This window comes from Apteryx rowi, unplaced genomic scaffold (assembly GCF_003343035.1).
Source record: "Apteryx rowi isolate R43461 unplaced genomic scaffold, aptRow1 scaffold_182, whole genome shotgun sequence".
NCBI lineage: Eukaryota > Metazoa > Chordata > Aves > Apterygiformes > Apterygidae > Apteryx > Apteryx rowi.
In genome coordinates, this window is record NW_020448108.1 from 1259366 (window position 1) to 1281437 (window position 22072).

The window sequence follows — 22072 nt, forward strand, 5'->3', positions numbered from 1 at the left end:
CCGCCGGGGATGGGTGAGGGCCGGGAGGCGAGGCCGAGGGGCCCGGCCGTCGCTCGTTGCCCGCCGAGTGACTTCTCCGGCGCGGGGAGCGGTCGCGGCGTCGCTTTAGGGGTGTTTTCCAGGTCGTGGGTGGTGCGTGATAGTGCCACGCTGGTTTAACAGAAATTTCCGGTAACCCCCGCCCGCTTCTCCCCCCCCCCCCAACGTTCAACTTGAGGTGGGTAGCTTAGCATGGACGTGTTTTCAGTTTCAAATGGTTTGAGTTCAGCAACGCTCTAAAGAGCTAAAGCTGAATTCTTACAGTGAAAGCAGTGGGCTGTTCTAATTAGAGGTAGTGCTAACATGCCTAACGTCTTCTCATTGCTCTCTCGGCTCTTGAGGGTGGGAGTTGTAGGGCATTGCTCTTGTCATGACAGGTTTCTAAATTGGTTTTGTTCGGGCGGTCGGATCAACCTAAGTTACAGCTGTGGGGTCAGCTGGTTGTAATTGCGCAATGCCTAACATCAAAGGCTTTCGTCAAGGAGTTTCTTTAAGACAGATTGACTGGAAACAAGTTGAGGAGATAAGTGTGCAAATGGAGATTGACAGAGATCTTGGAAGGCTTTGTGTGGCTTATTAATTAATATGCTTGACAGGAACACTTCACAATAAAAATTGGAAGATTTTAATCAAAATTGCATAGCCTGTCTGAAGTGTATATGTATAAAGCTAGTATCTTCCTAACTGGTAATCAAATTTTCTTCAACATAGAATCTTAATTTAGAGGCATTTACTGCTTTTTTACAGAGCCAGTACTGCTAACAGCCAGGAATGTAAGTTTACATTATTTGTTCCTGTAAATTATTCAGTAAATTCTTTGTGTACCTCTAAGCAAGCTGTAAAAAGTATCATTGATGTAGCCAGCAGGCTTCTCTATTAGCAGGTGTGCCTGGTGGGAAAGGAGCTCATCTTTATTTTTTTCAGATCCTGAGATAGAGGTGAATTTGACATTTTCATCTTCTTGCTAGAATTCAGCTGGAGTGGAAGCAAGTAAGATACAACCTTCACAGTGCAGTTTATATGCAATTTTAGACTTGAACATGCTTTAAAATCTCATCAACTGTTTGACTGTTAAGTGCATTAGGAAGTAAATCCTAAATCTTGCAAGCTTGTCACCGTGCTTAACATGGTAAAATGCTTTAAATTTTGTGCAAGGCCTTGTTCTTTTGGTGATACAGAATAAACATTTGAAGAGATTGGTGCATTTGGCTTTGCAGATGCTGTCACTCCAAGTTGAAAAGGATAAATGAGACTTCTTGAGTGAGAGATGATTAGTAGTAAAACTGAAAAAGAAGCAAGTATGCTTTAAAAATAAACAGGAGTGTGAGAGAGAGCATCAAGTCAGCTCCACGTCTCAGAGAGAATGAAGTGAAAATGAACTTTTCATGTTAGTAGGTCTTTGCTTATTTTGGTGAATGCTGTTTCTATGGGCTGTTGGTGCAGAACTGGAGATAATGGAGCTAGAATTTAAGGAAAGGACCTCCAGAAAATGAATGTTGTCAGTGGTGATCTGTGAGCCCTAGGGAGAAGAGACAGGTTTATGTGGAGGAAAGGTTTATGTGGAGAAGGAATTGCATGGAAGAGAGCTGCAAGCAAGGGTCATGGCCACCCAAGACACCCTAGGGTGTCTTGTGAAGTCTCTAGTCCAACCTCACTCTCAAAGCAGTGTCAGCTATCAGATCAGACCAAGTTGATCAGGGCTTTTTCCAGTTAGGACTTGAAAACCTCCAAGGACAGAGATGGCACAACCTCTCTGGGCTCCTGTTCCACTGTTTGATTGTCCCTGTGGGGCAGGCAGTCTAAACCTCTCCACTCTGAACCTGTCATCTTTCAATTTGAAAGAGCCAACTGTCTCTTATGTTTACTAAGCACCATTTTGAAGAGCCTGGCTCTGTCTCTTCAGTCACCCTTCTCACAGGTATGGGGAGGCTGCTGTTTGGTCCTTCCAAAGTTTTCTATTCTCCAGGCTGAACAAGCCCAGGTCTCTTCCTGTCTCCTTACATGACAAATGTTCCAGCCCCCAACCGTCTCCATCTCCCACTGCTGAACTTGCTCTCATTTGTCATCAGCAACCTTTATTGGTGGGCCCAGAATTGGAGGCAGTATTCAGGTGTGGTCTTAACAAGTGCTGAATAGAGAGGGGTAATCCCTTCCCTTGATCTACTGGCTATGCTCTTCCTATAGCCCATGATGCTGCTGTTTTGCTTTGCTGCCAGGGCACACTGCTGACTTGTGCTCTTGGTGTCTGCCAAGCCCCCCAGGGCCTTTTTAGGCTCCCTGGCTGCTCAGTCCTCAATCTGTAGCATTGCAGGGGCTCCCTCTTCCCAGGTGCAGGACTGTGCATTTGTCCTTGAATTTCATGAGGCTCCTGTCAACATTCCTCTAGCCTGCTGAGGTCCCTCTGGATAGCAGCCCTGCCCTCAAGCATATTGATTGTTTCAGCCCAAGGGTGTTTTTTCACCTCCTCTAGGTCATTGATAAGATGTTGAACAGGACAGGTTCCAGGACAGCTCCCTTTGATAACCCACTTGTTCCTGGCCTCCAGGTGGAGTACGACTCATTAACCATCCTGCTCTGAGCTCAGCCGTTCAACCATTTTTTTTTTTATCCATTTGACCTTCCACCTATCCAGACCATAGTGTCCTAACTTGGATACAAAAATATTGTGAGAAATGCTGTTGAAAGCCTTGCTRAAGTAAATGACATCTACTGCTGTTCCCTTGGCCACAAATCCTTTTATTTTATTGCAGAAGGCAGTCAGGTGGGTCAAGCGTGATTTACCCTTGGTATATTCAGGATGACAGTTTCCAGTCACCTTGTTAAATATGCTCCATGGGGACTTGATCCATGATTTTCCCAAGGGTCAAAATGAAGCTGAACAGCCAGCTGTTCCCTGAATTGTGCTTTTGGCTTTTTTGAAGATGAGCGCAACATTTGCTTTCCTCTAGTTGTCAAAGATCTCCACTGATCTTCCTGAATTTCCAAAGATAGTAGAGAGTAGCCTTGCAGGAACATCAGCCAGCTCTTGGCACATATGTTATAACCTGTCTGATTCTGTGGATGTGTATGGATCAAGTCCTCTCAAGTAATTCCTGACTTGACTGTCATCTACTGCTAGTTGTTCTCCTTCCCCTTGACACCTGCTCCTAAGCACAGAGGCCTGGGAGACCTTGTTGGTGGAGATGGAGGCAAAGAAGACATTGAGCACCTCAACCCTATCTGTATCTGCTGTCGCTAAATCACTCACCCCGTTCAGCAGCAGGCCTGCATTTTCCTTGTTCAGCCTTTTACTACCAATGCAGCAGTAGGAGCTCTTGTTACCTTTGTCCCTTGCAAGCCTCAGCTGCAGCTGAACTTTGTTTTTTCTGATACCACCCCTAAATACATAGGCAATGTTTCTAATTCCTCCTTTTTAGCCTGTCCTTGCTTCTGCCCCACATGCTGTTTTTTTGCATTGGAGCTCTCATGAGTCTTCTGCTTAGTCATGCCAGTCTCCTGATGCATCTACTTGTCTTCCTGAGTGTCAGGATGGGCCATTCTAGTGCTTGGAGGGGCTTATAGCCCTGCCAGCTTTCTGGCACTCCTTTGCCCTTCAGAGATGAATACCTTAGGATCTCATTTACCAGTTCCCTGAAGGAGGTGGAGTCTGCCTGCCTCATGTCCAGGATCTGTACTSTGCTGCTCTCCTTCCTCACTCCCCACAGGATCTTGGATCCTTTCATGGTTATTGCAAGCTGAGGCTGCCAGAAGTTACTGTATCCCCAGCCAGTTTTTCTTTGTTAGTGAATAGCAGATCCAGCTGTGTGTCACACCCAGTTGGCCCATTCAGTACCTTTATGAGGAAGTTCTTCCCAGCACCATCCAGAAATCTTCTAGACTGTTTGTTGGTGGCATCCTTCCAGTAGGTGTCAAAGAGGTTTAAGTCCCTCATGAGAATCATGATCTGTGATCCACAGACTACTTCTAGTTGTTTAAAAGAGGCTTTGTCCCATGCCTCACTCTAATCCCTCTTTCTGGCCTCTCATGTGATCCTGACCAACAGGCTCTCAACCAGTCTCTCATCTCTCTCATTGAACGTATCCATATGTCTGAGCTGTGCCCTCATGTAGACAGCCAACACTCCTGCATCTTCCCTACCTGCATCTTCTGAAGAGCATCCTGAAGGGTATCCATCCATCCAACACTCCTCCGGTAGTGTGCGAGCTGTCCCGCTATGTCTTGGTCATTCCAACGATGTTGTAGTTGTGTGACTGCACACAAAACCTCTAGTAACTCCTGCTTGTTTCCCAGGCCACATGCATTTGTGTATATATATTTGAAGTGGGCCCCCTTCTATCCTGTGTTAGCATTCCTGAAGTCTATCTTATACCTTTCCCCCTGCATCATTTGCTTTCTATGCTGGTTTACCACTTCCTCACTTGTCTGTGTATTGTAATGTCCCTCCCCTGTCATTTCTAATWTAAACTTCTCCTCACCACGTTGGTCAGCCTGTTGGCAAAAATGCTTTTGCCTCGCTTTGTCATATGGATCCCATTTCTCTTTAGCGGTCCTTAATCCTCAAAGAGAGTCCCATGATTGTAAAAGCTAAATCCCCATCACTGACAAGAGCTGCACAACAAGAGTAGCAGGCACTCCCTTTTATACCTTCGACTGAAGGTAAAAGCCAAATTCTGGCCTTACTTTACTCTGTAATGCTATCACTATGTATTACTGAAATGAACTTTTCTCACTGAGCATTTGACTAGCTCTAGGTGGTAGTGTTTTGTGATTCACTGTTTTGAGATTTTTTTCTTCCTCTGCCTCTCTGAGATCCAATTCTATAGGAGAATGCTCTTTGAGTTGGCACTTGCAGGGCTTCATTGACTTCCTGGGACTCTTCTAATGCCTAAGAATACCTTTGCTGCGGCAGACACCTTCACATCTCAGTTCTGTCTTTTGAAAGCAAACACTTATATTCCTTGACTTTGTTAGAGAGAAAGATGATCTCAGTTTGCTTAGAGAAAACTATGGCCTGGAGAAGGAGGAGTAAGTAAAGTCTGTCACAGACGTAAAGGAATACTAGTGCAAGTTTAAAATCCTGTATATAGCATTTTGTGATGTGAGTGAAAGTTGAAGTTGCTGTAGGGCTGTTTGTATGCATGCTTTAAATAGGGTTGAAAGCTTGCATTTTTGTTTTTTCACTAAATTACGGAAAGTAACACAAGTTATATGGAGAACACTGAAATGCACATCTCTTCATTTTGAAAACCAGTTGTCTAAGATGTTTTATTGTCAAATACGCTTTAAACGAGACCTGAGTTTTTGTTTTGTTTTGTTTTTTGTTCTTCAAAAATTCAGTGACATTGTTTGGTTGTAAGCCACATATCCTTCTGAGACTCTAAAACTTGTTATTTTTTCCAAAGGTTTTTATTGAACCCATTTTTTGGTTAGATTAAGTATAGTTACTGGGAAACTGCTGAGTTTAGTGTAAAATTTTTAATATAAATAATTGCTGTTTCTGAAAATCAAGCTAATGCATTTTTGGCTCTTGTGTTTGGCAYGCTGCACAGACTTTATGATTATGAATTTCAGCTTTATATCACATTAAGGCATTGGTTCTTTGTGTTTAGAATGCTGGGACACGTAAATTAGAGAGTGCTATGTAGGTGTATTGTATCGTTAGAACTTGGGGTTTCATTTTCACAATCTACATTCCTTTTTCATTGTTGTAGAACTTAGCAACTCAGTTGTAAACAATGTGTTGAACCATTTCCCAACAGGGGAGGAAATGTAATTGGGTAACTTGTGTAATCATCCTGGTTTACAGAGCTTATAAACTTAGAAAGTCCTCTTATCTTCAGTGGCGATGGAAGACTGTACTGCACTCTAGCTTTATCCATTTCTTTTTTATTTTGGGGCTGTTTTCTTAGTAAAATGATGAAGAAAATGAGCTGGTTAGAAGACTGCACCCATTATTTTTGTCCTTAAAGAGTGTTGAAAGTCAATGATTTACAGGGTTTTATTTTGTTCTCCCTTTTCTTTACTCCCCATTTCCCATTCACTTGTAGGAAATTGGCAGGATGCACACTCTTCATCACGGGTGCAAGCCGGGGCATTGGCAAAGCCATTGCCTTGAAAGCTGCCAAAGATGGTGCAAACATTGTGATAGCTGCCAAGACAGCTGAACCCCACCGTACTCTTCCAGGAACTATTTACACTGCTGCGAAAGAGAGTAAGTTGTAATAGATAAGGTTGGACTTTGGGTACTGGGTTAGGTCTATGTYCTAGCTTAATTTTCATATATGAGTGGAAAATTGTTTAGTCTCTCTGCGCACCAATTCACCTTTAATAAAATAAGCCTAATGCTTCTCTTGCCACCCAAGAATGCTGTGACTTATCAAAATATTACTTTAATGAAGGTATATGTGCATAATTGTGAAAAATATTATGTTAACGAAGAGGCATGTGTGTACCATGCCCATTCTCAGTGTTAGGATATGGTTTTGGCTTTTCTGTTCTTTAAGAAACATGTAAAAAGGAAGTGATATGGGTCTGTAATACTCAGGCAAGGTCACTGTTTGAGAGTATGATTTTCACTGTTGTCTTGAAACATTTCATTGCATGAAAGATTCTTAGTAGTTTCATGCTTTTTGTTCAGTTTGAGAGCAAATTTTTAAATGTCTTATTTTCTAACTGCACAGTTGAAGCAGCTGGAGGAAAGGCACTGCCATGCATTGTTAATGTGAGGGAAGAAGAGCAAATTATTAATGCTGTGGAGAAAGCTGTGAAGACTTTTGGAGGTATGCTAAGGTGTGGGGAGAAGGTACTCGTTAACAGGCAGATTTTTCAAAATTTTGAGTAACAATAAAAAAAGAACAGCATGTCTTACTTATGCTTTGTATTTTAAAATGATGATGTGAGACTTTTTTTTTTTTTTAAACAGGCATTGATATTTTGGTAAACAATGCAAGTGCCATCTCTTTGTCTGGCACTTTGGAAACAGAAACAAAGAAGGCCAATCTTATGATGGATGTCAATGTACGAGGAACCTACCTTACGTAAGTGCTGAGAGAGGGAAACAGTAATTGTTACAGAAAATGTGATTGTTACCTCAGTTTATGCAGGAAATTGTATAGCTGTCTCACTAGCCTAGAGTTCAAGTAAAAGTATTGTACAGAATCACAGAAAATTGCTCAGTTATGGACTGACTCATTTGAAATTAACATTTGCAAGAATTAATTGGCATTTGACAGTTAGAAAAAGTAATTATTTTGGAAGAAATGTTGATCTTCATGGGGAGTTGCCAATGACATTGCTGTTCCTCCAAATTATGTACTTTTAGTAGGAATAAATCTGGGTCTTATTACTGTTGTTGCTAAAAATTCATAAGCCCCCCTATGCAGGTAGCAAACAGATAAGCTAGTGTATTTCTGTCAAATGGAGTTCCAGCTCGGTTTTGCTAAATGTTTTCTGTTCTCTCATTCCAAGCAAAATGGTTAACCATTTGTGAACTTCAGCTGCAATATCTTCTTTGTCAACTTCCTTCTCCTAAGTTTCTTTTTGGTCTTAAGAGACATGAAATAACATAAATAAGTGAGAAATACAAGAGTTAATGATCTAAAGTGTTTGCCACTATTTTGAGCTTATTGATTCTCTTAATTAAATATTACCAAGAATTGATTTCACAATTTGTGGCCCTTGTTTTGCTCATTTTTCCAACTAGGTTCATTAAGGAGTCATCTTTAGATTTGCAGGGTGTCTTATAGCTGCTCTGAGTTAAATGTAAAACCTTGGTTTTAACAGGGCTGCATTAAAAAAAGTCCATAGTATGATGCCGATTCTCTACTTTAAATCGTTACTTGATGTGATCAGGGTCTCTTATATCAGAGCAGTTTGATCTAGAATAGTGTCCATCATTCCAGTTCATAAAGTTGAATTTGATTATCAGACATTATGATTATATTCCTTAAATTCTGCTGTTTTAAAATCAGTGAAAGGATTTGCCATTGAAGTAGTTAAAGAATACACATGCATAGTACTCTTCTGAACTAGAAAGTCACCTGCACAGTATGTAGAAAGAAAGTGAGTGAGACAGAGAAACATGCTTGTAGAGTTTGATTTCTTACTTCTGCCCTGGGTTGCCTGCTTCTGAAAGTCTGTGAGTGTAAGAGGTTCTATGCTCACAAGGAAAGATTGTCTTTGGAACTTGGTATTCGGGAGAAACCTCTTGCTAAATGTCTCTTGCTAGATCTCTGAGTAGGTTCTATGGTATTGTTATTGGCAAGCTCATTTTTTTTCGTTAACAGTGACAGTCACTTTCTTGATGGTGATATCTGGCTATTCCAAATTAGAGGAGAACTCTTAAAGTCATCTTTCGTTTGGGAACTCCTCTGCCTTAAAAAAGAGAAAAACATGTTGCTGCAAATGGAAAAATACATGAAAGATTAATGCCTCTCAAGGAAAGTTACAGATGGCCTTTGTCATTGCTTTTATAATCATCAATTGGGAAAACTTAGCCAAGCATTTCAGCCTTTTCTTCATTTTGTTTTTTATGTAGATTCTGTCAGTGATTTGAAGAGATTTGTTGTCATTTTAATGTTGAAAATATTATACTAGCTAGAAAAAAAATGGTGTGGATTTTTTTTGTCTGTGTGGAAGAGGTATGGGGGGCATCTCATCTTACAGAGTATACCTGTTGGCATGTTTGCAGCTCTTGTGCATTAAGCAAATGTGAAACATCTGTTAGTGAACTTCACACTTGCTGAAAAGAGTTGGAATCCCAGTGCATTTAAATAGTGGTAAAAAATAGTACTTGTTTTAATGACTTTGCAATTGTAGGTATCACTTCTGTAGCTGACAGTAGGCATACATCCCGCTGAAATGTGTAAATATTAGGTAGGCAATGTAGTCCACTGCAGTCCTGTCCTCCCTGTGAACCTTGATTAAAAATTTGATTGATTTCCAGCAGAGATCAAATGTAAAAGTGTACCCTAGTTGTAGAATTGAAATCAAATGACAGTTTCTAATAAAGTGAAAGCTATGATTTACAGGTACTTGTTCCTCTTTAACACTGTAAATTCTAAGTGAAATGAAATAGGTGACCCTTCCAATCAGCAGAGAATAGGTTTTCAGTTTTGCTTAGAATGCTTGTAATAACCTTTCATTATACACTATTATTTCTATAACATGATTTTAAAGAAGAAATGTATGTGCAATCAGAAGAGATGATATATTTATGACTAAAAGATGCACTGCACTGATAATTTGGCTTGGTCCCTTGTATGGTTTTGTTGCGCCTACCAGAACTATTATAAGGAGATTATGGCTTCTGAGTATTTGGAAAATTTGCTTTTAGTAGCTGCAGGAGCACTGTTTGGAAGATGTGGCCCAGTTCTCAGGTGTGAGTACTATGCCTGAGATAAATGAAATAGGACAGATCTTTTTTATTGTTGTTGTTCTTTATATGAGTTAATCAAATAATTGGTATAAGGGCAGGGTCTTAGCTTAGTGTAGGACCTTTGCATAAATGAAAATAGTGGTGGGTCAGATAAAATGTTTTTACTATCTTCCATAAAATAAAAGGTTATTGACTTGTTCTGACTTTTACCTTTCAGGTCTAAAATATGCCTTCCTCACTTGAGAAAGAGCAAGAATGCCCACATCCTGAACCTCAGCCCACCTCTTAATCTGAATCCCGTCTGGTTCAAAAATCATTGTGGTAAGTAGTGTTCAATGTCTTTGTTTTTATTAGTTTTTTGATAACCCCATAAAAACCTGGTGAAATGTGCAGGAGTGACAGCCCAGAATACCAAATCTTGTATTTTTAACTATAAATATATACTGGAACTAACAGTTCCCCATTATGTTCTGTACCTCGCCTGAAAGGAATTGTTTTGGGAGGAAGTAATGCAGGTTTCATGGCCCAGTATGTCTTTTAAGTTTTCAAAAAAGCTACATAGGTAAGAGTCTGTGCTTTTTCTGGGGAATTTTAGAACTTCAAAATGGTTTCTGTTCCAAATAGAGATAGAAAATCAAAATCGTTTTTCTTACTGCTTCAGTTTTGCATTTCCTTTAATAGAGATAAAACTCAAAGGTTATCTTATTAAATGAAAAGTAATTTTGAGGAGGGAATGAGCCCTCATTCTGTTTTGAGGTTAAAACATACATTGTTCATTTCAAACTTGTAAACACCTTTTAATTTTGGACAGTTGTCATCATAAACTTCCACAGTAAGGCCCAGTTCTTTCCCCCCAAAAATTTCCTTTCTGAAAAATGAAAAGAGGGATATAGATTTTTTTTTTTTTTTTCATAGAACATTAGATTGGTCATAAGCAGTTAGTATGCCTTGGGTCTCAGGAAAAATTTGAGAGCTCTGTTGAGTGCTGTGAATAGATCACACAACAAAAAATTGTGCAATTATACTTCAGTCATTGTTTTGGTTTGTTTAAAAAAATAATAGTTGCATAGCTTTCATTTTAGTTCTAGTGGAAAAAAAAATGGCAGACTAGTTCATGTCTGGTGGTGTGTGTATGAATATTTTTAGTCTAAAAATATACTGTTTTGTCCTAAGAGACTTAGTTTTCTTTATGAACAAGTAACTTGACTTTTCTGTGCTCCATAATTAAAGGTTTGAACATGAACAGTCAATTTTTATCATACTAAATACTGTGGGGGTTTTTTGTTTGTTTGTTTGTTTTTATACTTCTTGTCTTAGCTTACACCATTTCTAAATATGGGATGTCCATGTGTGTCTTGGGAATGGCAGAAGAATTTAGAGGAGAAGTTGCTGTCAATGCTTTATGGCCTAAAACAGGTGACTTTTCTTTTTTAAATGGTACTAATAACTAATTTTTGTATTTTGTCTTCTGTGGCTTGATTTATTTGGCTTTGAATATACTTTAAACTTATTTATGAAAATTATGAAATTGATTCAGGACATTGAATAGTTCTTTTGCATAGTCTTTGTTCATCTCACATAGGTGTTGTTTTTTGTTCAAAGTTCTCAATAGACAGTTGCCACTTTGATCCAAACTTGTCTTCAGCTAGATTGCAGCCCATTCAGTCCTTTCAGTTAGCTGAAGCCATTTGGCTTGCCAGTGCTCCCTCTCACAGGCCCTGAGATTTGGTTTGTATAGAATCACAGAAATACTAACATGTTTACATTAGTATGTATCAAACACCTGTCTATGTAGCACTATTTAGAAATCTTTGCTGGTTAGATTGGCAAGATCTAGATTGAACTGACATACTTCTGTGGATGCAGAAAAAAAAAATTCCTATAAGTTTTTGCATACTGGTCCAGCAGACAGTTTTTCACAGAACCCTCTGACATTGCTTGCTGTTCATAGGAAATCAGAGAGTTTTGTAGAAGGAAAAAAAGTGTGACATTCCCATGTCGTGTTAACTTAGGTTTGTTGTCAGTGAGGATTGGAGCTGCAGCTCAGGCTTTCTAGTCAGCTGTTTGCCAAAGTAAGCCAATCTCTTTATCCCAAATATATCTGTGTGCAAAAATGATACTGATCTTAAAATTGGAAGGAAATCCTGCTCTTTAATGATGTGAGCCCAGTCCTTGTGTTAGAAGACATTATAAGAAAAGAGCTTACTCCATCAACCAGTGGAGCCTCCCTGAAGGGGGAGGAATTATTAACATGAAGTGAGATCTTCTGGTGTTAGCTGTTAGCATACCAGAATGTATGAAATGGTACCAAATTTACCCAGACACTTTTTAACATTCTCCTGTTGGGAGCTGCAGGCCTGTCATAACTTCTAGTGTGGAAACACTCTGATTTGCTTTGTTTAAAATGAGGAATATTAGCAAAAGTTATGATTTCAGTCAAAACCAGCTTAGTTTCTTTGATTAATACTCTAGATGGTACTCACTTTAACACTTGGATTAGCATGTCTGACAGACCTAGTGACCTTTCTCGTTGGTCAGGATGCTTACTTGCATCTTAGACCCTACCAGTAAAGGGATGCCTTGTAACCATGTATTTTATTCATATAAGTATTTTGGTAAGGAATCAAGTTTCTGAAAGATAATTATATGGGTACAAAACCTGCATGTACATCATGCTAGATTCTATTGTGTGAGAAGTAGCTGAACTTTAATTTTAAGAATCAAAAAACACAAAATGCTACACACTACATTTTTTCTGCTACTTTCCCCATGCAGCCTGCATATTTATTCTTATAATTCCTGTTTATTCAATTATTCCAGATTGGAGGAGCTAAGAGAACATGTTAGTCACTTATGATAAGTGATTAGTTTCTATAGCTGCTGAATATTTACACTATTGAATTGGGTCTTGTGATACTTAATAGATAAAAGGTTAAAAAGATGTAGTTAAGTTTGCTGTTTGTTCTTTTTGCTGATATTTCTAGTTATTTTGTCTTCTGTTTGTAACTTTCAGACTAGACAGTTTAAAATTCCTGTCTACAAGCTAATCTTTTTAGCTTAAGTCAAAATACAGATGTCCCAGAGATGTTCTGTTTGTCTGTTTTTTCACCCTGTTCATGAGTGGATCTTGAGTTTTGGGTGCAAGGAATTGGGAGAAGCTCTTGGAATTTGATAATGGTATATTTGTCTTCTCTGGCAAAGGTCATACTTTCAGGGTTGTCAGAGTTAAATTCTGAGAGTGCTTATATTCTTAAGGGTGTCTCCAACATGAAGAACAGCTTTGTATTTGGCACCGATTGCATTTGGCTGTCTATCTTAGTCTTAAGATAAGGAAGAGAAAGAAAAAGTGCTGATATGTCTGTGTTTTAGTAAACAGGGTAGATTTGTAGAGAGAACTGTCTGTTTTTCAGGATTAGCTCTTCATCTTTGGTGTACTGAAGGAAAGTGCAGGTATAGCTTCAGAGTTTGGATTACCTTCCTTGCAATGGAGTCAAAACTCACCATTCAAGTTTTGGGTACCTGTTTTATTTTATGCTTCTGAAAGAGTTATAAGGAGTATGCACTGGCATCCAGATACTTGCTTCTTGAGTGCTCCAGGGAAACCTCAGAAAAGTTTAATTGGAGACTCCCCAGGGTCTAACTTTGATATCTGGAGTAGGGCCATGAGACTCGGTTCTTACAGCCCTCAGCTTCCTAAACCACATGCCCCTCCTCCTGACTTGTACCTAAAATGCTGCTGCTAACTGGGTTCTGTGTCTSCTTGGAATCTTCTGTATGGGAAGAATTTGGTTTCCCATTAGCAGAGGAGATCTTTTAACTACCATGTTGTGTTTTGGGGGCACTGAAGCTGACTGACTGATTAAGCAATGTAAATTGTTTATGAGAGTTAGGCAAAAAGAAGGAATTCACTTAGAATATCTCGTCTAGACAGGGACTTGCCATCAAACTGCAGGGAACATAAGTAATTTGACTGATTTTCTCCTGCACAAGACATTAAAGATTATTTGCTTATTGTAAGTACATGCATAGGCGCCGTTATGTGCACCCTCCAAAGCCTTCTGAATGTTCAAGACCTTTTCTATATGATTCTGGATACGCTGGAGAAAGCATTTGCTAATTCTGTGGAAATGAGTCAGTGGATTTGTAGGCCCAAGCATATAATTGAAAGCTAAGGAATTCTAGTTGCGGACACCAGCTGATCATACTAGATCTTTATTTTGCAATTTAGCTTCCCCTGCTACCTGCACCCCCCCCTTCCCCATCTCAAGAATTCAGCCTCTTGGTTTTTTTGACAAGAGAAAACAAAACCTGGAAGAACTTGTTAACCCATTCACAATGAGAAATTTTTCAGAGAGATGACTTTATAGTCAGAAATCAAGTGTCTTGTGTTCTGTAGCTGAATGCCTTATTTCTTCACAGTGTTTGCATATGCTGTAGCATTCCAAATGTCAGTAACGGTACCAACATCCCAGATCTGATCATAAGTATTGAAGGATGTCCATGATTAGATGAATTCAACTTCTGCAAAATCTGGTATTCTTATTTTAAAAATAAAAGAACAAAGAAAGTAGTAGCTTTCCATTGTGTGGTTGGGTGCCATGGTGTCCTTTAAAATGTTTGTATCTGATAAGAGGATAACACTGCAGAAGCTGGCAATCTCTTTTGAATGTGGCTAATATTTGTTCTCCTTAGAAGCCAGCAGAACCTGAGGTTCTGAAGTGAAGGAAGATTCAGTTTACAAATGGCAACAGTGTATTCTAATACTTCTTTGTTTATAAAGTTCTTTCTCTGTGAGATGCTGCAAAGTAATTTAAAAAGTAATGAAGGTTTCTACAAAGCCAAAAGTTCTGCATGCAGAGGGAGCTTTGTGTTGCTAAATCTGTTCTTGCTTATTCAATTTAAGTGTTAGGAACGTTAGGTATCAGCTCTCTAAGTTTATATAAATCAGTGATGCCTCCATGACAACTATAGTTGTGCCCTCAAGTATAAAAGGAGATAATAATGTTCATTGTCTAGAATAAACAAAAATTGTTTCAAAACTTTTATCTTCCAAAAGAGAGAAAGTTAACTACTTCCATGTGATCACGCACAGAGATATGAGTTACAGATTTCTATGGTATCTAAAATAGAGCTGAAGAAAAAAAAATTTTAATCAAAAAACATCTACAACAATCTCATATTAATATGATTAATCTCAGCACTGGAGGTTATCACTTTGTTAGTATGGATGCAAATTCCTTGATATTGGTTAATCAGACTTCAGATCTGCTATCTAGGAGAAAATTAACCGTTGTTAAACACACAAAAATATGCTGGTAGTAAGGTAGCAGGAGCTCTCCATTACTTAAAACTTAAGAGAAAGCCTACCGAAAGGAAGAGGGGGAGACCCCATCACAAAGGATGACTGTGTATGAACAGTAGCTGTATATTGGGAGCTACTAGTAGTGGGGCACATGGAAGACTCTTTATGTGCATTAGAGGAAAAGCAGACACTCTTTACATAGAGTAAGTGGAAGGATGGACAGCCAGAGTATGAAGCAGAAGCTGTACAAAGCCATTTTGCTTTGGTCTGTGCACATAGACGCTCACTGTGTTTAGAAGCGTAACAGTTGACACCAACAGGAAAGTGGCAGGAATGTGGTCCAGGGAAAGTGAACGGGTTAATGCATCATTAGAATAACTGAAAGTATTCAGGTCAACAGGACCTGATAAATTTTATCAGAGTACTTGTCTGAAATAATCTCTGAACTGTCAGTAGTTATCTTAAAAAAAAAAAAAAAAAAAAAAAAGAAAAAAAAAAAGAAAAGTGGGACAGGTCATATCCCAGAGGACCAAAGAAAGGCTAATGGACATCCTATCCTTCAAAAGGAGAAAAAGACGTAGGGAAACTGTTTGTATAGTATATCTGTTTGCCATCTATCTCAAATAGGAACGTGTTTATAGCAGTTCAGTTGATTTAAAATAAAAAAGAAAATGAGATTGATCAAAAATATATGAAATCTAATCCTCACCACAGAAGAGTAGAATAAGCCTTGGAAATGAGTGGACAAGGTCAGCCACCTTTTGCACTTTTCCAGAACACACTTTGAGTAGGATCTCTCTAGCAGCATTTAAAACCTTTTTTCCTTTTCCCAGTTCTTATATGGAAAGTGAATGAGGCATCAGACAGATGGATTCTGTGCAATGCCTATTCTTTGCTTGTTAAAGGATGTTGTAATCATTTCTGCGTCTTTGTATGGAGTGTGAGCACTAAAAGGAGGACAAAAGTTACTTGCAATCCAGTTTATCCTTCCACCTCCAGGACCTGCCAGCCTCAAATGTACGAAAGGATTTGCGAATCTGCCCCAGAACATACAAGGGAGGGACAGCGTGTGTTGGATCTTGAACAGTAGATGGGAAGAAGTTATGAAGCAAAATGATATGATGGAAGGCCAATAACATGGCAAATACCAGAAGCTGGAACCAAACAACTTTTTTTGCAGAAGAACATGGAAGTAAAATGAAGTAGATGCCTCAACTAGGAAGAGCAAATTAAGGACTTAAGTTTACATGTGCCACAGTGTTAGTTTCTCTGTGGGAAAAAATAAGGAAGACAATGGAACAGTTCAGTAGTTAGTAGAGTTAGTTAATAACAGAACCAAAAGCACAGGAGATCTGGAGATCAGCCTTTTTGTGGCATATTAAACAAGTTATTCAAGTTTTCTCTATTCAGATTCTCATCTTTAATTTACAAGAGACATTGCTGTCCCATGAGTTATTGCAAGGTTAAAATTAAGCAAGAAGACATTCAGCATGGTTATCACTGAATAAAACACCCATTGATTGCTAATATCATACATTCACTCTGAGAAAGATAGTTCTGTTAGTTTTTCATGTCCTGAATAACCTGGAAGAAATCCATGAGGGAAGAAGACTAGTGCAGATACATGTGCATTGATAGAGGGATAGTGGGACATGAATGTCTTAAGAAGCCTTTCCCATTATTCCTCTTTTTGGTTCTGTAAATAGCTTTCTTTATTTTCACTGGTACTTGAAGATAATTATTTGTTGGTTGGTAGTATTCCATAGCTTTGTGAAAGCTATGGAAAGCATGATTTCTTTTCTTGTGAAAGAAAAATAATGTTTGTTAACTTGCCAGATGAGAGATGAGAATATAATATCATCAATGAATGTTTTCTTTTTGTTTTTTTGTTGTCTTTGTTTTCTTTTTCTCTGAACTTTCTAGCCATTTATACAGCTGCTATGAATATGCTGGGAGGAAGTGGAGTAGAAAAACAGTGCAGAAAAACGGACATCCTTGCAGATGCTGCATATTGCATTTTAACAAAACCAAAAAGTTTCACTGGAAACTTCGTTATTGATGAAGCGCTCTTGAGAGAAGAAGGAATTAAGGATTTTGATGTCTATGCAATTGCACCAGGTAAAACAGTTCTTTAAGTTGAGAAGTTTAGCAAGGAAGGCTGTTTTGGAGAACAAATATTTTTGTTTTGTTCTCAAAGGTTCTTAAATTTGTTCTGTAGCAAAGTTTTTGCCTCAACTTTCAGAAAATGCATTTCTGGGAAGCGCAGACCAGTCCACAAAGACTTTAATCATTAAATGTCTATTAAATAAAAAAAAATCCATTAAGAAGGAGCAAATGCACTGTAGATGCGTATATTACTATTTACCAGCTGGTGAGATGGTTTCTCTTGTTCTTCAGATGCTCTTCGTTGCAAACTTAAGAGGCTTCTAGTTCTGATTTAAAATGAATCAAAACCTAACCAAACAAACGTATGGCTTTGCCTTACTGCTGGCCTATCTTTCCTTCAGACTATAGTTTTAGTTATTTACAAACTAGGATTTATTTTCATACAAAATGGGTTCTTGCTTATACTGTTTGTCTTTACTTGGACTTGCTCTTTTTTTTTTTTTTTATCTCCCCTCTTACCTCCCGTTTAGGTCACCCTCTGTTACCTGACTTCTTCTTGGATGCTGAACCTGATGTGATAACAATGAAACTAGAACAGCATGGTAGGGAAAGCACTACGTGTAAAAGTTGATCATTGACTCTTATATCTGATCATAATTAATGCCATCTATATTTCAGTTCTTTTTTGTTTTCTCACAAGAACTCCATTCAAGCTAGCTGACAAAACCCTTTTCTCATTTGGGGTGCATAATTTTTGGAAGTGTTGCAGTGTGTCTGTACTTAATGTTAGGAAAGAATGTTGCCTTCCACAGGACTTCGAAACTTTCATCATATAAAATCAGTGCCTTATTTTAAAGAATCCTTTTTTGACTATCTGAATTTCAGTAGTATGAAAGTAATGGGTAAATGTTTCTGGAAAAAGAAATAAGTAGCAAAAAGCACATTTTGCAGAAAGGTCATATGATGTCTCTAATTTTTCCAGAAAACATGAAGCAGAACATCCATTGCTTCTTAGATGAAACTTGTACAACTTACACAAATGTAAACATCTCACAGATGAAATAGAAAAATTTTTAGAAAATCATCGGTTTTGCTGTTTTGAAAGCTGTAGTTTGACAGTTGGAGGGCAAATAAGAATTCTGATTAGGTTTTAAAGGAGTGCCAAAATATGGATAACGGAAAGGTACAAGGAGGCTATATTTGAATAGATCACTTCCCTTTCCCTCTAATTTACTATTTGAGAAAATGTGCTAGTATTTTTTCAGCCAGGGACTGATGCTGTTAATTCCCTGGGCCTCACAACCAAAGTTGTTTAGTAAGGGTTGACAAAACAGTCATAATTAATTTTTTGATACTTAAGACACAACAGACTTTCTAAGACATTTTAAAAGGCTGTGCAACCTGATATGCCTTGTAAATTGCAAACGCTATCCTTTATTGTTAAACTCATACTTTCACTGCAGTATAGTAAAATGCTGATTAAGACAGTGAATTGATTTACAACTCAGAAGCCCTTAAAATGGTATTAATGAAAATATCCATGTCTGAGAAAGATATACAAATGCAAAACACTTGTGGATGTTAGTGTTATAAGAAGTATATGGATTGTGTGGAAAATGATGTCAGGCTGTGTAAAGCATCTGTAATGAACTGTGGACAGTCAGAGTTCTGCTGAATTTTTATTTTGTTTTTTCTTTCGATGTATTAGGAAATGAAATATATTATGGAATTATCTTTACTGGTGCACACCCATTCATATTTCCAGGTGCTAAAACATCCTTTTTTGGGGGAGGTTTAATACTAAAATAGCAAAATCCTTTGATTTGGGAAACTCGTTTCCCAAATAACAGAATAACTGCTTATCTTAAATATTAGAACATCACCACTGGTCAGGAAATGTGTATATGTACTTTCTGAACAGACTTTTTTACTTAAGAAAAAGGTATTTTGCATTTTACGGAGAAAAAGAATCTATTTTTTGTAGGTGCTTCCCAAGCATTCAAAGAGGAAAAGAAATCAAGTCAACCCAAGCACGAAGGACTGGATGGAGCTAAGGTTGATTTAGAATCTGCTTCAGCCAAGCCATTGAGTCCTGTTGCAGAAACATTTAGAGTTATTCAGGGAGCAATAAGTGAAGAATTTGTGAAAGCTATTCAGGGTGTCTTTCAGTTTGAATTATCTGGTAAGACTTTCGTTTGTTAAATCTTCACATGCTCACATTTATAGCAAAATACATTTGGTGTTTTCACAGAGAAACATTCATCTTTTAAAGCTAATTGAGAAACAAAACATCTTTTGTCACCCTCCGTGTAATGCCACTTTACAGGACCAACTTCAGCAAATGTAGGAATTGCTGCTCCTGCCATATGACTAGTAGTTCCTGATTTTTCTCCACACCTGCTTGGTTGTAGGGGGGGAGTGGTGGGATTTTTTTCTGGTATTCTTTTTGTTTGTTTTACATACAATGTATGTGTGTGGTGTGTGGGGGCAGACTTTGTCAGAACGCTGGACATAATGCACAGGTTAGAATGAAAATATATTGGGATTACTCAGTAGGTCCAGGGATATGTTAAAAGTGCCAGCTGCCAGTAGTTCTGTCAGCAAGCTGCTCCCTTTGGGTTCTTCTGCCCATGTCCCCTGATATGTGGTATTACAGGGCATCTGCCAAAGACTGGCTTTGACTGTACGGAGAGTGTGGGAAAAGTGTTAACTTCTTGCAGAGCACCTTCAGGGTAAATAGCATATATAATTATGCCGAATGTAAAAAGAAAATAGCTGTCTGACTGATGGTAAAGAGTAAGGTGCAGCCCTCTTTCCTGCACTATCATGTTTTCACTGTTCTGTTCAGGTGATGATGGAGGCACTTGGTATATTGACCTTAAAACCAAAGGTGGGAGCACTGGTTGCGGCAAGCCTCCTGTGAAGGCTGATGTAGTTATGAGCATGTCAAGTGCTGACTTTGTGAAAATGTTCACAGGTGAGTAACAAATATATTTAACAAAGTGGATGCAGTTACTTGTGCCCAGAAGTCATTCACATGATTAGTAGACAGCCTTCCCTCTTTTTGTGACTCTATAATTGAATGAGATTTAGGCTTTTTGTGGCTCAGGTGAAAGTAGGATGTAACCCTTTTGATCTTTCTTAGCTCTTACAGTTGGAGAACAAAACGAGCATAAAAGTTTTTACTGCTCTATTAAGTAGCTATAAAAATTCTAGTAGTGAATGCAGCTTCAGAAAGGATTTAGTCAAGCTGTTGAGCTTTTTTTCCACAGATCTCTAATATTTACCCTGCATATTCTGAGTATGCATGTTGCTTCCAGAGAGTGTACAAAGCATTTGCTTTATTCAGATGCACTGATACAGGCAAACAATGAAATGTTTCATTTTTTGCATTCATGCCTTAAATTGTTGTTGAAATAGCAAATAGTCTCCTTTCATGCCCCCAGATTTAATTTCTGCTAAATAAAACTAATAAATAAGATATTTTTGTTACAGAACTTGGTAGCAAAATAAACTAGTTTGTTTYTTTTTGCCTTCTCCCCAAGGCCTGAGTTACATGGTCTTGCTCAACTGAGATCATTTGTAACCTAATCTTCAGTTAAGTGATAGCATACAAAAGCTGATGCAGTTCTGCACTCTTAGTGAATTTGTTTCAGTTCTAGAAAGGATTTTTATGGTGAAAATTTACTATGTATTGTTGGACAAAGGGCAGTCACACTTGCTATAGTATTAGGCAACTGTACTTTTTCATAACTCTGATTTCCAGGTTTATCACTGTTCAAAACAAATCTGAACCTCCTTTAACAAACTTGAAAAAAAAAAAAGTCAGAAGATAATAGATTAATCATGGTAAAGGAAGTTATCCATTAAGTAAGTTAAACATTAATGAAGTCCTCAAAAAATGCCTTTAAAAGTGAAGTGGAAAAGCAAATTCTACTTCAATTAATCAGCCTTGTCCTTTTCAGCAAAGGCTTTCAATACATTTTTATATTTGATACATGTGGAAATACTTTGTTAGACTGAGACATTTGAGGGGGATGAGATTTAACCAAAGAGTATGATTTAGCTTTTTTAATGTGGATAAAAATACCAAATATATATCAAAGAGGAATTTCTGAGGAAGTGGTARATCTTATTGTAATGATATTACTGTTTCCTGTGTGACTGTTTCTTGATGACTCTGTTTCTTCTTTTTAGGTAAACTAAAGCCGACCATGGCCTTCATGTCAGGAAAATTAAAGATTAGTGGTAATATGGCATTAGCAATGAGGCTGGAAAAGGTGCTGGTACAGCTCAACTCCAAACTGTGAGGGGAAAGGCTTACTAGTAGAACATTGGCCTTTCAAATAAAACCACAGTGCTGTTTTAAAATGCTAGTTCTTGCTTTGATACAGTATAATAATTATGGATAAAATGTGAAATTTTTAGAGAAGAAATAACTCACTCTGATTAAGACAGGAAGGTGTTTGTTTGTGGTTATACAAATTCCTTCTCCAGAATATACCTAGTAGGCTGGAGATATTTCCTTTTCTTCTGCTCTTCTTCAGGATCATTTTGAATCATGGTTGTTACCTTCGTAATGAAGGACATCTGAAATGAATATTTTTCTTGATTGCCCACATGACCCATAAAAAACAAAAATAAACAAATGCCAGACTGCAGATCTGCTTATATGATAAAAGTGCCATGCAGAGATTCCTGAGTTGGCTTGGAAATGGAAACAGTATTGTCACTCTAGGGGACTAAATACCCCTACTAAAAAGCTGCCTCATTGATTTTTTTTTTTTTTTTTTTTTTTTTGCTTTCCTGGATTTGTTACCTACACTAGTTCTCATACCTCTGGATTGCAACTGTGTTGTGCTGCACAGACATACCCTGGGTGATATGCAAGTGTTCTTTCTGTACAAGGGCTGTATGCTTTCTGCCACGTGTAGTCAAAAGACAGTGAAGTGCTGAAAAGACAGAAGAATGGGCTGGGAAACTTTTTTATTAATCTACCATATAGCCTCTCCGGTTAATGTGATTATTCTAGCAATATAACGTTTCTTGTGTTCTCAATGTTATAATCTGAATTTAAGATGAATGTTTCAGCCAAATTCAGAAGTCACTCCTATTAACAGTATGCCCAGAAAAGCTCTCAGACTTTGTTATGTATCCAAATGTTATTTAATATTCCAATCACATAGCAGTGTTTTTAAAAGGAGTATTTTAAACATAATGCTTTTTCTGCTAAAAATTGTATTCTTCAT

At 38.1% G+C, this 22072-nt stretch overlaps 1 protein-coding gene across 1 annotated transcript in view; it reads left to right on the forward strand.

Moving 5' to 3' along the window:
- Window positions 1–21745, forward strand: part of HSDL2 (hydroxysteroid dehydrogenase like 2) — a 46951-nt gene extending 25206 nt beyond the window's left edge. Inside the window, exons 2-11 of the mRNA XM_026061575.1 lie at window positions 6087–6250; window positions 6720–6818; window positions 6962–7076; window positions 9633–9736; window positions 10733–10831; window positions 16641–16835; window positions 17354–17425; window positions 18808–19005; window positions 19672–19800; window positions 21021–21745. Coding sequence (XP_025917360.1) covers window positions 6087–6250; window positions 6720–6818; window positions 6962–7076; window positions 9633–9736; window positions 10733–10831; window positions 16641–16835; window positions 17354–17425; window positions 18808–19005; window positions 19672–19800; window positions 21021–21133 — 1288 coding nt within the window. The 3' untranslated portion in view covers window positions 21134–21745. The remainder of the gene's footprint in view (window positions 1–6086; window positions 6251–6719; window positions 6819–6961; window positions 7077–9632; window positions 9737–10732; window positions 10832–16640; window positions 16836–17353; window positions 17426–18807; window positions 19006–19671; window positions 19801–21020) is intronic.
- Window positions 21746–22072: the final 327 nt, after the last annotated feature.